At 44.3% G+C, this 13,890-nt stretch overlaps 1 protein-coding gene across 1 annotated transcript in view; it reads right to left on the reverse strand.

Annotated features, from left to right (window-relative positions):
- Positions 1-4,183, reverse strand: part of OCA2 (OCA2 melanosomal transmembrane protein) — a 198,186-nt gene extending 194,003 nt beyond the window's left edge. Inside the window, exon 1 of the mRNA XM_040969948.1 lies at positions 3,951-4,183. Coding sequence (XP_040825882.1) covers positions 3,951-4,183 — 233 coding nt within the window. The remainder of the gene's footprint in view (positions 1-3,950) is intronic.
- Between the last annotated feature and the right edge of the window lie 9,707 nt (positions 4,184-13,890).

Genomic DNA, 13,890 nt, shown 5'->3' on the forward strand with positions numbered 1-13,890 from the left:
ACTGACTAAAGCTGAAAGCAAACTCCACATGATCCAGAGGGCTGCAACACTCAGACACTGCTGGCAGAATGGAAACAGTCTGACCATTTCTCATAGAGTTAAAAATATCCCATTACCTGAGAGAAATTTAAATTTCTATTCACGCAAAAGCAAAAGCCAATATGCAAATAGATACAGTGGCTTTATTCATAATGACCAGAACTAGAAAATATCCTTCAAAATCATGTTGTATACAACTCCATGCTTCAAATAAAAAGAATACACAACTTGAATGGCTCCCAAACCATGATGCTAACTGAAGCCAACTCAACAGTTCCACTGATGTGACATCCTCAAAAAGGCAAAAATAAAGGAACAGAATATAGCTCAGTGGCTACCAGGTATGCAGGAATGGCAGAGACTTAAGGAATTGTGCAGGCTCATTTTAAAAAAAAGTTTCATATCTTGATTGTACTGAGTATTGAATAATTTCAGATATTTTTCAAAACTGATAGATTTACACACCCTTTTTGCTAAAAAATGCCTCAATTATAAATATATTAAAACAATAGCTTTCAGCAATATTCAACACAATGACTGAATAGTTTACATTACTATATAAAAGCACCACAAAATAAAACATACTATAATCACAACAATGTAGCAACACATCACCTATGGTAATAACAAAATATAGAAACGAATTCATAACAGATGTAAGAGCTGTCTTACAGTATTTTTTCTTAATCACCTTTAATATATTCCTCAGATGTATTCTCCATCCAACCCACCATCAAGCATGTTATTGCTAAATGTAAAACAGAAAGGTAATTAGCTAATTCTGAAATGGAAAATTTTAAAGTCAATTAATTTCCAATTTGAGGAAACAAAAAATAAATTACATTTTCCACTGATGAGAAATAAATCTTTTTTTACCTACACAATACTGACCCCCCAAAAAAGAAAAATGAAAAATAAAGTTTATCAGCCTGACACCCACATGTATTTTACCGTGCCTATTCATTCTTGTGTGGTGATTTAAGATAAGGAGGTGACATTAATTCAAACTTTTCTGAGATCTCAGATCTAAATCATGCTGCATTTAAATAAGGAATAGGAATAAGAGAGTGAGAACAAAAAAAGGGGAAGACTGTGAGATTTAGCAAAATGTCTTCAAGGGCCTATGCAATAGTCCAGTGGCTAAATCCTCAGCTGGCACATGCTGGGATCCCCTGTTTGCACGGTCCGTGTCCTGGCTGCTTCACTCCCAATCTAACTCACTGCCTGTGGCCTGGAACAACAGTAGAGTACGGCCCAAAGCCTTGGGACCCCACACCCACATGGGAGACCTGCAAGAAGCTCCTGGTTCCTGGCTTCAGATTGGCTCAGCTCTGGCTGTTGCAGCCACTTGGATAGTGAACCAGCAGATGGAAGATGTCTCTCTCTGTTTTTCCTCTCTGTAAATCTGCCTTTCCATTAAAAGTAGATAATTTTTTTTAAAATATATATCTTCAACTGAGTAACTGATAGAGAACAAAGTTGCATTCTTAGAGTGCTGGAATCTGAGAATTCCAAGACCAAGGCACTGGCTGTCTGGGAAGGGCTTCTCACTTTGTCTCCACATGGCAGAATGGGCCATAAGAGACCCAGCCAGCTCTTACCATCTTTTTTAAATAACATAACTAATGCCAATCATAAGGCTCCATCCTCGTGATTCATCCACTTGGATTATATCTCATTGGAATTTAAATTCCAAAACACATTTTGGGAGGGACAAAATCACCCCAACTCTAGCACCCTATTTTCAATTTTTTTGAAATATATACCCGGAAGTGAAATTGCAGAATCTAAGGGCACAGAGACCCTCCCCTCATGCCCAGTTTTACAATTTCAGCTATAACCCAGAAAAAATAAATAGAATATTCCAGAAATAAATCATTCAGGAGTTTTCACTAATTTTACCATAACTGTCCCATTGTCAGTTACTGTTGTTCATCACCTTTTGTGTCTATGAATTAAAGTTTATCATGGGGATGTATGTATGTACAGAAAAAACACAGTGTACTATCTGCAATTTCAGGCATCCACGAAGATGATTATGTTAACTTTCTTTTCTTTTTCTTTTTTAATTCAAAAGGCAATTACAGATAGAGAGACAGAGATTGTCCACCCACTCCCTAAAGGACCAGATTAATCCAGGAGCCACAAAGTTGGCTCGGGTTCCCGCATGGGTACCAGCAGTAGCAGTAGTTCAGCCAGTCTCTGCTTTCCTAGGTGCGTCAGCAGGGAGCGGGACAGAAAATGGAACAGTCAGGATTTGAACCAACAGGCCCTGCTGTATGGGATGCTGACATGGCAGGGGGTGCTTGACCCACTGTGCCACAACTCTGCCCTTATTGTCAGTCTTCTGAGGAACTACCATACCGCTTCACATGGTGGCTGTGCCCTTTTACATTCCCAACAAAAATCGCTGCACATAAGTGAGAGCCTCCCCAGACTCTGCCCAACACTGGTTACATTTTGTCCCACAACGATGACCCTCCGAGTAGGTGTTATACTCCAAGTGATTTTTTTAGAGCAAATAATTTTCTCCAAAACATCCATTATTGATCTGAAACTCAAATTTACTTCAGTGTCTTACATTCTAACTGATGATTCTAATACAGCGTTAATAACACTTGGACCCAGGGGTCTGCTAATGGGATGCTAGAGAAATGAGTGCCCTGCGATTCCTTTCTTGGCAACCCTGCTGGGGAAGGATAAGAGGCTCCTGGGTGGAGCAGTCAAGGAGGTCCCTCTAGCAGCCAGCAGTCATCCCACTCTCCCCAGGCATGCAGAGGCCAGCGAGGACAGGTGGCCACCCAGCCCGCTATCCATATGGTGGGTACTGAGATTCGTGAAGGAGCTCCAGGGTCCTGATGCCACCCTGGCCTCTGGAGAGGGAGCAGTGGATGGAAGGATGGAAGATTCTCTCTCTCTCTCTCTCTCTCTCTGTGTGTGTCTCTCTCTCTCTCCCTCTCTCACCTCTCATTTTCCTCTTCTTCCCTCTTCCTTTCCTGTCAATCCCCCTCTCTTTCAAATAAATAAAATTTAACATAAACACAGTTTTGGAAAGATCATGTGAAAATAGAACATAAACACATAAGTTTAAAAAAAAAACCTATACACTTCATAAACAAATCTCAAATGCATCTTAAACAAAAGGAACAAGCAACATCCTAGCATGAAGTCTGGGTACATGCGTAGTGCTGCCCCCTGGGGGATGGGAGAGGAATAGCAGCAGGGGAAAGACCTTGACCACACTTGCTCCATTCTGTGTTTTTCGCTCTTAGGTTTTGGGGTTTGGTTTGCCTTTTTTTTCTTCTTCTTTTTTTAAGGCTCACAGTTATTACTGCATGGATTAAGATTTTGATGTTCTGGGCAGAAATTATTCTCTGGAGAGACGGCAGTCCTCAGATCTGCAAAGTAAGCAGCAAGCCCCAACACAGATATAGGCCCTCAGAGGAAGCTTTCGTCATTAAAAGGACATGTGTGTGGAATTGCAAATGATGAATTTGGTTTTTTGTTATTACATCAGCAGATATTTCAAAGTTTAAAATATTTTGCATGGATTCAGATTTTTCTGGCTTGAAAAACAATATCCATCTACTTCCTATATTTATAGAAATAAATTATATTCTAGAATATAAATGCTATCCAAGATCATACAATACTTTGAATATCTCAAATAATATGTTTAATGCTAATCCTTTATGTCACAAAATCTCTTTTCTACTTTATATTATATCTTCTGGAGCTAAATTCAACATATTTCTGCCATATCATTCTTTCAAAACAGACCAAGAAAGTGATCAAATGTTGGAAAAATTCTTAGCAACATTTCTGGAACTGTTTCACACCAAAAGAAAAAAGCGTCTCACAGAAATTCAGCATCTGTGACTTCCACACGTGCAACATAAAACTAAACTCACCTCTCCTCCAAGAGGAATGAGCCAAAACTCTGGTGGGTAGGGGTCCGGCAGTTCTCAGCAGCAGCCCACCCAGGGTGGGGGCTGGAAGGGTCCGGTCCGCTGACTCCCTGCAGGGGTCTGTGGCTCTTAGAGGTGAGTCCAGCTGGCCCCAGCCCTCTGGGGGCCGACTTCTGATGCAGCTCCACCTCCAGCATGCTGGGGGCCAGCCTGCCATCCTTGTTTTCTAAATGCATAGCCTGTCGCCAATCTTCTCTCTAGAGTAAACCAGAAAGAAAACGCCATTGACAAAAAAGCAAACTTAGAGCATTCAGATAGAGCTTGAGAAACCTCTTCTCTTTATAAAATACTTAGTCTCGGACATTTGATTATAGTAAAATCAAACAGACTCATAAAGGCAGTGCCACCTCACTGGCAGGGGCCTGTCCTGATCCCACATTAGCCAAACACTCCATGTTCTCACTCCCCTCTTCCCTGGCTGAGATGCTGTGGTCCAGGAAACACCCTGACACATTCTGCCATACTCACCTGATCGGCGAGTTTCCTAACAAATTACTTGTGTACAGTCTCAGGGTCTGGGGCAGGCTCAGCCAGGCCATCTCAAGGTGTCGTGGAGCTGGGAGCTCATGTGGAGACTCCACCAGCGAAGGGTCAGTTTCTAAGACCCCTTAGTGCTGGCTGAGCTCACTTCCTGGTGGCCACAGGGCCGAGGCCTGGCTATCAGCAAGGGGCCACCCTCACCTCTCAGAGGTCATCTTCAGCTCCAACAGGTTTCCTGGACTTCCTTTCCCTGTGGGCTTCCCAACAAGGACAATTCCTGCCCCAATGCCCTCACGAGTCATCATAGTTTTCACCTGCAACATGACCCAGAAAGTGAAATCTGTCACTTTTGCTACATACTATTAGCTGATAATCCTTTGAGATTCCTACTCAAACTCGAGCGGGGTGGGTCACACAAAGAAGTGGGAAACCACGGGCTCCCCTGACACCTGTCTACCACCACTGACCAAGTCCCAAGCCTGCTTTCCCACTCAGCCAGCCCCCAAGCATCTGAACATGTCCGCAGGAAGTCCTATGTCCTGCAGATAGGAGCACTTGACACCTGTGTACACCCCAGAAGACTCAGCTTACCCCTATGCCCCTCCAACCTCCTCCTCCTCCAACCCCATTCACTCTTCCTGACTTTGGTCTCAGCTGCTGACTTCGCATCTTCAACCTCTCACTGAATCAGCTGAGGCTGAAGAAGAGAACAGAAACTACATTGAGTGCTTCTCTCCAGGAAGCAGCTACGTGGAAATGGAGATGTTGAGACACCAAGGGAAGCCAGAGATCAGCAGCGGAAGGGAACCTCCACCAACAGAGAAGGCGAGTAAGGAAACCAGAAAAGGGGCAAGATGCGTCCCGCAGATGGAATGGAGAGAACAGGCTTCCGCCACCCCCACCTCAACAGTCGCTTCCTCCTCCAATCTCCCAGCAGTCTCTGCCTGTTGGCTGCATTGAGCAAGGAGCCAGTGACTTGGGAGCCTGGACCAGACTCAGACACAGGAGCAGAGGAGGGCTAGAGTGACAAACCCAAGGACTGCCTGCTGAGAAGACCCCAGTCTGTGTGAATAACCTACTAGCATCTCAGGCCACACCTGCCTGCAGCACTGACAGCGACACCTGCTCAGACTGCGTTATAGCAATTCTCCTCTCTCCTGGATCCCTCAAGCCTCTACGCAAACATGCTCCAACATTTGGCAACCATGAAAACACATCCCAACCCTTGTGCTGCCTGGAAGACAGACCAAATCTGCTTTTTCTTGCAAGGAATAACTAAAAGCCCAACATTTCACGTAAACCAACCGTAAGATGCTGAAAGAGGGCGAGAAAGCCAACTGTTGAGTATCCAAAAAAACAGCAGTAGTAACATTCCTGTGCTTTCCTTTGCCTTTAGAAGTCAGACTGGGGGCAGAAGTCAGCAACCAGGCACTGCAGACCCACAGCCATTAAGGCAGCGAAGGCTGGGTGGGCATGCTCTAAAGGCTGTAACGAGGTGTGGCCCCAGCTTCCCCAGTCTCCACTAGGGTGGCATCAGAGAAGGGAGCCCTAGACTCCCACCTCTTTCCTGTATACCCACCATGTGTCAGTAGAGGCCAGTGCATGGGAAGTCAGCACTCCATGTTCACCCTGCAGAGAAAGGGACCCTCCCCTGTCATGAGGTGTTGTCAGAGGAAGCCAAGCGGAACGTCAGCGCCACGGGGCTGCTTAGTGATAATGAAGCTGCCTCCTCTAATTCTGACACTGGAGTCCTGGTGAGGAAGGGTAATGAGGTACCCAAACCCACGGCAGCCAGGATGACGTCATTGGAGCCTGATAGGGACCTAGAGGCCCCACATCTAACCACCAGGAACAAGGAGCCATCTCAGATAAGAACTAAAGCCAAGTGGAGGATCTGGGACTTCCAACCCTACCCATCAACAGTGAGGCAGGGTCAGGCCCTGCTACTGAAGTAGTGTCCAAGAAAACCAGGTAAGCAAAGGGATTAGGCAGGAATTTGAATCTCATAACATAAGAGCAAAAACAGGCAAAGAGGAAATCTCAAAGGAAATCAAAATTGCATTGAAAGAAAATGAAAATATAACAACACAATTTGTAGAGCAATACTAAGTAGTTATGAGGGGGAAATTTATAACACTAAGTGTTCATATTGGAAAAGAGAAAAAGTCTCAAATCAACAATGTAAGCATTGATCTCAAGAATTTACACAAACAAGAGTAAAATAAGAAGCAAAAGTAATAAAATAACAGACATGAGAACAAAAATGAGTGAAACAGAGAAATCACAAAACAACTAAGTTTTTGAAGGCATCAATAAAATTGACAAGCCTCCAGTAACACTAGTAAGGAGAAACAAAGATAATATAATTTATGAATGTCAGCAATGAAGCAAAGGATATCATTACAGACCGTGAAGACATCAAAAGAATAACAGTGATATATTACAATCTGAGACACATAAGTTTGACAGTAAAGAACCAACTCCAGGGTGGGTGCCTTGGCACAGTATGTTAAACCTCCACCTAGAACACCAGCATCCCAGAAGTGCAGATAGGAGCACCGTAAGGATGCTGGTTCAAGTCATGGCGTCTCCACTGCTAATCCAGCTTCCTGCTAACAGCCTGGGAAAGCAGCAAGTGACGACCCATATGCTTCGGTCCCTGCATCCATGTGGGAGACCTGGAAGAAGCTCCTGGCTCCTGGTTTCGAATCAGCCTAGCTCCAGCCATTGTGGTCATTTGAGGAGTGAACCAGCAGGTGGGAGATGTCTGTCTCTCCTATTCTCTCTATTGTAACTTTCTGCCTTTCAAAAATAAATCTTTCTTTAAAACAAAACAAAACAAAACAAAGATGTATTCCTTAAAAAACACAAATTAGTACAACTCACCTAGTATGAAATGAATAGCCATGTAACTATTAAGTACATTGAATTCATTTTTTTAAAAAGAAATATCCAGTCCCAGATTGCTTCACTAGAGAATTCTACCAAACATTTAAATAAGACATGCTAAGCCAGTCACACTCAGCCTTACGCTGACTGACTCAATTAGTATCTGAAATCTTTAGCACATTCAAGTCTATAGGGACAGGGTAGAGTAGCTGCTGGCTAGAGCCAGGGAAGGCTCAGCTTGGGAAGGAAATGAGGAATGAGTGCTAGCAGGAGATGGAAGATTCCTTGAGTTGAAGCAAATTTCTAACATGGCTTGAGTTGTGATGATTTTACAACTCAAGCACCGCACCAAAACTCCTGAAATGTGCATTTTAAAGGGACACATTTTGAGAATCACTAATTATATCTCAATAAAGCTGCTAAAAACGTCAGTGTGATGTATAAACAGCAGGCTAAACAGGACAAATCACAGTCACACAATTCAAGCAGAAAAAAAATTGACAAAACTCAACAATCATGCACAATTCTTTTTAAAAACTCTAAGGAAAAATGAAATAGAACGGAACTTTTTGACTTAATAAAGAACATCTACAAAAACCCTACAACTGAGACCATATGTAATGGTGAGAAATTTGAAGATTTTCTGTCAAGATCAGCAACAAGGCAAGATTGTCCCACTCTCAGCCCTCCTATTCAAGGCACTACAACAAATTCTATTCACTGCAATAGGGCAATAAAAAGAACTAAAGGCATATAGATCAGAAAGGAAAAAGTAAAGCTATTCCAATTTGCAGATTATCTACTATACCATAGAACGCAAATATTTATAAATATTTAGAATTACATATTTCTATATACTAACAACAAACAAGTTAACATAAAAATTGAAAATATGGAACACTGTGGCACAGTAAACTAAGCTTCTACCTATAGCGCTAGAATTCCATGTGAGTGTCAGTCTAAGTCCCATTGGTTCCACTTCCAGTCCAGCTCCCTGCTTCTATCCTGAGAAATCAACAGAAGATAGCTCAGGTCCTTGGCTCCTGCAACCATGCAGGAGCCCCAGATGAGGCTCCTAGTTTCAGATCACCTCAGATCTAGCCATTGTGGCCATTTGGGGAATGAACCAACAGATGAAAGATACATATCTATATCCCTTTCAAATTTCAGACGTCAAATAAAAATTAACACATCTTTTTAAAATTGAAAATACAATCTAGCTTACACTTGTCCAAAAGCAATTGAGTATTTCAGTGAGCATCTAATAAGACATGTTGATGATACACGTACTGAAAACCACACAACACTGATGAAAGCCATCCAAGAACATCAGATAAATGGAGTGAAGCATCACATTCATAGATTGGGATAGTCAGTAAAGATATAAAGTTATATGGTATCTCAAAAAAATTGGTTGATAAAGAGGATCAGTTCTTCCCAACTTGAACTATAGACACAATGCAGCTGCCACCAGTGTTACAGTAAGAACTTTATAGATACAAACAAGGCTATTCTAAATTTTATAGAGAAAAGTAAAAGTTCTAAAATAAGCAAAATAATTTGAAAAAAAAAAAAAAAGAATGATAGTAAGATGGGATAAACCAGTTTACCCAATAGCAAGACTTAACTGACTGCAGCGGACGAGTCTCACCACCTGGAGAATGGCCGCAAACCAAGAGGGCCATTGTCTCAGAGAATCCCGACTTGAGGGAGAATTAGTATTGGGTGTGTTGGTCAGGTGAGAAACACTAAGAAAGTGAAACCAAAATGTATGAAGACAGAAGAAATGTATCACTCACAGACCCAGAATAGTTCAGGGCACTAACAGGAGACTAACAGAAAGCACTAAAGCATCAGGGAACTCAGGCAATGAGTGGGAAGAAGCAGCAGAAGGAAGGGAAAGGACCTGAAGGATTGTGCTTTCATTAAGTTCTTTAAAAGAGGGCTGTATTTTCAGAAACAGGAAGGATAGATGGAACAGAATAGAAACCCTGGAAGTGAGCCCACACATATACAGTTAACTAATCACCGACAAGAGAACTTAAAAACCCAGGGGAAAAGTCTGATCTCTTCATGCTCTTGGGGTTTACAGGAGTAAAAAACAAGACCCCTGCCTGTCACCTTATACAAAAATCTGCTCTGAATGGACTAAGGACCTAAATCTGCAACCAGAAACCATCAGACTATTAGAGGAAAACATAGGAAACTCTCTGCAAGACACAGGCATTGGTAGACTTGTTTGAAAAGTCACCAAGAGCACAGACACTCAAAACCAAAATAAACAAATGAAACTATATCAAACACAAAAGCTTATTATATCATAGGAAACAATCAAGAAAGCAAAGAAGCAACCAACACAATGGGAGAAAATCTTTGCACACTACACAACAGAGTGGACTAACATCTAAGGCTTTCAAAGAGCTTCAGAAATTCAACAACAGCAAAACAAACAATCCTGTGAAGAGATGGGTGAAGGAAATAGTAAGCATTTTTCAAAAGAAGAAATTCAAATGGCTAATAGACAAATGAAAAAATGCTCAGGCTCCCTAGCTATTAGGAAATTACAAATGAAAATCTCATTGAGGTTCCTCCTAACTCCAGTGAGAGAGGCCTACATTTGAAAATATATTATCAACATCTGTTGGTGTAGATGTCGGGGGAAAGGCATCCTACTCCACTGTTGGAGGGAATGTAAGCTAGTGTAACCACTATGGAAGTCAGTATGGAGAATGCTCAGAGAATTGACAATTGATCTACCATACGACTCAGTTATCCCACTCCTGGAAATATATCCAAATGAAACCTGCATAGCAGCACAATCTATAAAAGTGACGACATGGAAATAACCCAGATGCTTGTAGAAAGAAGAATGGATAAAGAAACTGTGATATATCAACTCCATGAAATACCACTCAGCCATTAAAAGAATGAAATCATACCATTTGTAACAAAATGGTCCCAAGTAGAGACCATTATGCTCAAATGTATCGTGTGTTCTTTCTGATTTAAGGCAACCTTCACTCAAAGGACAAAACAAATAGAAATATAGGTAAACATGTATATACGATATTCTCACACATGAATTGCATAATGGGGCGCAGCATCCCAGGAAATGAAGATCCAATGCAGCATGCATCTCTAATCCTGAATAAAAGGAGAACTCACAATGAAACTATTAAATATACCTTGACCATATGATACTAGATTTTCTACCATTGCCTACACCTACAAGGTATAGCAGAATTTACATAGCAGAATGTTAGACTTGTGACTATTCCTGCAGGACAATACTAATATGGGGGCGAGGAGCAGAGAAAGTGGAAGGAGAAAGGGGAGCAGAGAGGAAAATCCCTGTACCTACAAAAAAACTTCATGGGTTAAAAAAAAAACAGGAAAAAGAATTCAGAACCCAGGATTTTGAAGAGTCTTAAACTTATACATTCAAAGCACAATCTATAAGACAATGTATAAACTGTATTTCATCAAACTTTGAAATTCTTGCTGTGTGAAAGACACTGTAGAGAAGACAAAAAGACAATTTACAGTTTGGGAGACAAGGCTTTCCAAGCACATATCTATCAAGGGGGAAAAATCCAAACTATGAAAAACTCTCAAAAGTGAGCAGTTAGGATAGCGAGAGGAGAACAAAAGGGAGAGAAGAAAGGAGAGAAAAGAGGGACGGGGAGAGACAGAAGCCATCACAAAATGAGCAAAGATGGAAAGAGTTACTTCACTGAAGAGGATGTACAGATAGCAAATAAGCACGGTGGTGATGTTCAACAGCCTGAGCCACTAGGGCAGTGCGATGAGGAGTCCCCATGCACTTACTACAACTGACTCACAGCAGCTCCACGTGGCTGAGGAAGCAGAGAGCCTGCGTGAGCCACACACCGCAGGTGGGAACGTAGCATGCTGCGATGGCTGACTCACAGCAGTGAGTGAGGAAGCAGGGAGCCCACGCTGCGGGTGGAACATGCAACAGTCACTCCGGAAAACAGCTGAACCAGTTTCTTACAAACTGAAATTGCAACTACCACACCACCCAGCAGTTGCACTCTTGGATATGAATGAAATGTCTCATTCACACAAAAATACGTACTTGCCTGCTCACAGCCTCTCCATCCAAGACCGAGAACCACGGAGTGGTTTGCCAGTGGGGAGGGAGTTAAAGTGTAGCACACCCATATCAGGGGAGACTCCTCAGCAATAAACGGAACAACTTAGCGTGCACAGCTGGGGCGAATCTAGAGTGGAAAACAAAAACTAAACCCAAAGGGTCATGCATTATCTGACTTCTGTGCACAGCGTTCATGAAAGGACAAATGATAGAAACAGAACAGGAGAGTGGATGCCTGGGATGGCAGAAAGCCACAAAACGGCGTGTGAGGACGCCAGTGGTGCTAGAACTGCTCTGCAGCCTGACTGTATCAGGATCTACATTTTCCCTGTGATATGGTACTCAACTTCTGCAAAACCTCACATACAAAGAACCTGGACACAGGGATACTAAGTCCTCCAATCGCATGTGACTCTACAGTTACCTCAAAATTTGGCCATCACACACTGCCCACTCTCTCTCCTCTCCTTCCTAGCACAACCTCTCAAAACTGCTGTATTTTTCGTCCCTCCATTTTTTTCTTGAGCTCGCTTCAGTCAAACATTTGCTTCCACTCCTTGATGGCTAACCATCCCGTCAGAGTCACCATCAAGCTCTGTCCTGTCCCCCACAGCCCCCAGGGCCCATCCCATGGCTCCCAGGCACCCCTCCAGAATTCACTCCACTTGCGGCTCCTTGCCCAGCCAGGCTCCCTGAATAAACAATTCTCCCAGCGAGACCAGGGAGGCACCTCTGATCAGAACACCTTCTGGAGTTCTGCTGTTTTATTGCATGGATGGAGCAAAAAGCTTCCGACCTCCTGCAGCCACGGGATCTTTCCTCCCTCTTTTCCCACCTTCATCCCAAGCCTTTCCTCCCGAGGGGATCCCACTTGGCTTGGAGTTTTGATGTCTCTGGAGACTTCTGTCTCCCCGCCTACCCTGCCCGGAGCTCAGTCTCCTGCGTGCCCGGCCTCACCTGCCCTCCCTCAGCATCGCCCACACCTCTACTCCACCTTGTTCTGCTTCCTGGTGCCTTCCCGGAGACGCCAAGAGCTCTACCCCTTAGAAATCCCTCTCCTCTCATCCACTCTCACTCACCTCCTTCCACATCTCCCTCAATCTTCTCCTTGCACCTGAAAATTCCTTTGCAGTAACTGGAATGCCCTAATCCCACGATCCTTCCTCTGAGGAGACTCCAATACCCCAGACCACGGTTCCTCTTCTTGATGTACCCAGAAACCCCAGCTCAAGTCCTCTGTTGGGAGAAATTCTAGGGGGAATTCACCCGCCGCACCAGGGCATGGCTCTGCTTCTCTGAGACCCACAGCTTCAGCCTGGCTTTGCTCTACTGAGCTCCACGAGCCTGGACTGCTGAAGGTGATCTGGGTTACACTCTGAAGACTCCATAGAGAAAGACCCAGCCCTGCACATGAGGCCAGGCCTATCGGAGGCTGGGCTCAGCCTGCAGCACAGACATGCAGTCAGCAAGAGAGAGGCCCAGGAGCAGGATGCAGCAACCTCCACACCACTCTTCCACTCCTCCACCCATGGTACCCAGGTCCCTCCTTCTGGGCAAGACTCACATAAAATGGTCAAGTTTTCCAACTTTAAAAAAAAAAATCAATAGGTGGCTGTGGTTTTTTACAGAAAGCAATAGATGCTCAGACCCAGTGAGATCTCCCCTTCTCATGAGACGCAAAATCATCCAACCTGGCGGCTACCCCTCCTTGTTCTAATTCTGCCTTCTTAACCACCAGTTGTGCATCAGAGCTCCACCTTCCTCTGGGCCCCCGCGCTCCTCCTGTGGCTCCCTCCAACATCATCACTTCTCCCAACACTGTAGCCCCATTGCCATCACCTGGTCTACCCCGGGCCACCTGTCCTCCAGCACAGATGTTCCTTCCACAGACACAGCCAGGGTGCGATGGATGGGCTTGTGGGGAGGACGGCCTGGGAGCAAGGGTAGCCAGAGGCCACAGCACAGAGGGCATGGCCCTGATACTGCCCCTGCTGGGGAGCAGGCAGGCTTTCACTGGGTCCTGCTCCCATTTGGCCCTGCACCAGGGTGGCTACTCTGGCCCAAGGGAGAAACGATCAGATGTGGAAAGGGAGGATCCATGAGAGCTGGGCTACCAGGTGGGTAACCCAACTACTCCAAGACCTCCCCAGCTCACATCTTTTCTAGGGCGTTGGTGCCCCGGCGATTCCTGAGGGTTCCAGCACATGCATACACACTTGGCTACTGTTCACTGAGTACAGTGGGGTTTATTGGCATCAGTGGAACAGAAGCCAGGGTTGGTACAGACCCAGGGTAGCACGCGGGAGCAGAGGCAGGAAGGCCCGTGAGGGGTGCTGACAGACTATCTGCCGTGTCCCCATCCAGCAAGGCCTCACCAGAATCAACTTCCCCTCGGTG

Source organism: Ochotona curzoniae, unplaced genomic scaffold, assembly GCF_017591425.1.
Source record: "Ochotona curzoniae isolate NIBS_2020 unplaced genomic scaffold, NIBS_Ocur_1.0 scaffold_4701, whole genome shotgun sequence".
In the NCBI taxonomy this organism is placed as follows: Eukaryota; Metazoa; Chordata; class Mammalia; order Lagomorpha; family Ochotonidae; genus Ochotona; species Ochotona curzoniae.